The 3,059-nt window shown below is 42.4% G+C and overlaps 1 protein-coding gene across 1 annotated transcript; it reads left to right on the top strand.

The window, feature by feature from the left end:
- The first annotated feature begins 1,368 nt into the window (after positions 1–1,368).
- Positions 1,369–1,833, top strand: LOC140183521 (uncharacterized). The gene has a single exon (XM_072231970.1). The coding sequence runs from the start codon at positions 1,369–1,371 to the stop codon at positions 1,831–1,833; it is 465 nt and encodes a 154-aa protein (XP_072088071.1).
- The last annotated feature ends 1,226 nt before the right edge of the window (positions 1,834–3,059 follow it).

Here is a 3,059-nt window from a genome sequence, read left to right as displayed (position 1 = left end):
ACCACTTTGAGCCTTTAAATCCCATTTGTTCTATATTTTACCACATTACTAGCCTTAAGCGAAAAAACAATTGTATATCCCAAATTGAATCTTTGGTTAGCTTAAGATAGAATTGTATATGCTAGTTAAGTATGGGAAATTGTGGGAACAAAAGTTATTAAGGAAATGTGTCATGATAATACAATGGGAATTTGGATACCTACTCATGTGAAACTATAAGAATTAAAAATCTATGTGCATTGATAACCTATGTTTATTTTTATGTCTATATTAAAAAAATCAATAAATAAATAAGAGGACAAAATTACCCCAATGCTGAATTAAGAATTCAAAGATCAATGCACATATGATAAAAAAAAAAATTTTTTGATTCATGAGTATGGAATGTAAAAGGGAATTCTGGGTAGCTAGGTAAGAATTCTAAGGTTATATAAAATATATAGGTTGGGTTAAAGCTTGAGTTAATTAAAGATTCAATTTATAAGCTCATTTAACCATATATGTATCCCTACCCTTACCTTGGCCCCATTACAACCTTGAAAAGACCTCATGATGTTTGCATTGGTATATTAACTGTTGTTGATTGGTTAGGAGAATAACAAAAGTTAGAGAGCATGATTAGAGAAGGATATAGTGATTATCCTATACACTAGAGAGATTAGAGCGTATATACATCATCAGTGAGGGTTCAATGCTTGAATTTCCATGTTCCCTGCTTTCATGAGCTATCTTCTTGCACTTTTATATGCCTTACTGTATAATGATAGAATTAGTGGAATTTGATTTGTAATTGTTTTGAAGAGCTTATTTACTTTTGATCAAGTGGGCAAGAATTATAGTTGCATTCATATATATAGGTTGCATTGCATTGCATGAGTTTCTACATGTTCATACTTATTTATCTTATCTCCTTCAGTTAAGCATGAGGACATGCTAATGTTTAAGTGTGGGGAGGTTGATAAACCACTATTTTATGGTTTTTATTGTATTTAATTGTGTGGTTTTATCATGATCCTTACCCACTTATTCATTAATTTAGCATGCATTTATATTTCCTTCCTGAAATAATTACATGATTGAAAATTGCTTCCTAGTGACTTTTAATTATGCATTTTAATTCTCCTTTATTCCATTCGATGTCGTAATCTGTGTGTTAAGTGTTTCAGGCTTTATAGGGCATGAATGAGTTGGAGATTGGAAAGGAAGCTAGCAAAAATGGAAGGAACACGAGAAATTGAAGAGATAACCAGCGAGAAGTGATGCGGCCGCATGGCTCACGCGTTCGTGCGAAAGAGGAGAAATCGCAGTGACGCGGCCACATGGCTCACGCGACCGCACGGATTGGAAAAGCACAAGTGACGCAGAAGCATGGATGACGCGAACGCGTGGCAGTCGTACCGAACAACCCCCCAATCAACCACCGGTGAAACCCCTTTCAAACTAACATACGGCGTGGAGGCTATCATCCGAGTAGAGATAGGAGACCCAAGCCCAAGGAGAACGGTCGGGGGTAACGACGAAGAAGCAGAGCGAGACCTCATCGACGAGGTAAGAATCATAGCCCACATCAGAGAGCTAGCCCTAAAACAAAGAATCAGTCTAAGGTACAACCACGGCGTCATCCGACGAGAATTCGTACCAAACGACCCCGTCCTACGACGAAACGACGTCGATGCCCCGACCATGGGGGAACGAAAACTCACCCCCAATTGGGAAGGACCTTACAGAATCAAAGCTGTCATCGGAAAAGGAGCATACAAGCTCGAGCGGCTAAACGGCAAAGAAATCCCGAGGACATGGAACGCCGCCAACTTACGACGATACCACACCTAGACTGACCCCCTTGGTCATCCCTTAACTTTATTTCTTTCTTCTATCATTACATATTGTTCTTCTCCTTTGTTTTATTTCATTTTTTTATTTACATTTTAAGTGTCAATATCAGGTACTCTTTCCCGCCATAAACGGAGGGTTTTAACGAGGCCCAACCATCAATAAAATTCCATTAAGCTATTTTTCTCTCCGTAAATGAGGAACAAAAACACGGCTACAACTAGGGGCACTGATCACCCCTTGGGCCCAAAGTATGGATATCCACGAGAAATCAACCCCACGACGGTCCGTTTGTCCCAAACAAAGGATACGAATAACCAAAAAACAGAACAGCTTAAAACAGAATGTAGAAAAAGGCCCGAACGGCCTAAACAATATTAAAAGCAAGTCCAAAACCACGAGTTTACGGTTACACGGCCATATGGCCAAAAAAACTCAAAACGGTCCAAAACAGAAAAGTCACAATAAAGAATTAATCAAGGCTGACAATCTCGCCATCTCGGACAGTCTTAAAAGCTTCCATCACGGACACGTCCGCTCCAGGCGCCAACACCAGAGCCTGGGCCCTCATCGTCTCCTCGGTTGCAGCAATAGCCTCTTTCACATCAGCAAGCAACACAGTCTTCTCCTCTCTCAAACCCACAACCTCCGCCTGCAAACCAGCCACCTCATCCTTCAACGTACCAACATCAGCCAAAAGCATGGCTGATCGGGACTCGGCATCTGTGCCTTCCTCCTCTCTTCACCAAGTTGAGACAAAAGTGAAGTCTCAACCTCGGAAAGATGAAGGATCTCAGCACCAGACTCCTCGGATGCCTTCGCTGCCCGCTCCTTCGCCGACTCGGCATCCGTGAGCAACCCCTTCAGCCTCGCCACCTCGACCTGAGACTGACGAATCTTCTTATCCAGAAGGCCCACATGTTCCATCACAGGCTCGGCCTTCTGAACAATCACAGTAGAACGAAGAAGGGAACGATAAAGAGACTTAGCCTGAAAAGTCACATCACATTCACGGAAAAAATCTTCTGTACCAGGCATAAGGAACTCATCGATGAAAGCTGGAGCATCGAAACGGCGATCCATCACCGACGGAACCGCACCTTCCCCCTCCACCAAATTCTCACTATCATCATCCTCTGACCGCTTTCGCTTACGAGAAGCACCCTCCGGCAACACCACAACCACGTCGTCATCAGCCCCCCACACCCCGACCTGACCCTTCGGTT

The sequence above is a fragment of the Arachis hypogaea genome, chromosome 3 (genome assembly GCF_003086295.3).
Source record: "Arachis hypogaea cultivar Tifrunner chromosome 3, arahy.Tifrunner.gnm2.J5K5, whole genome shotgun sequence".
Classification (NCBI taxonomy): Eukaryota; Viridiplantae; Streptophyta; class Magnoliopsida; order Fabales; family Fabaceae; genus Arachis; species Arachis hypogaea.
Note: the sequence above shows the minus strand (reverse complement) of the source record. Positions and strands in the feature narration are given on the sequence as shown.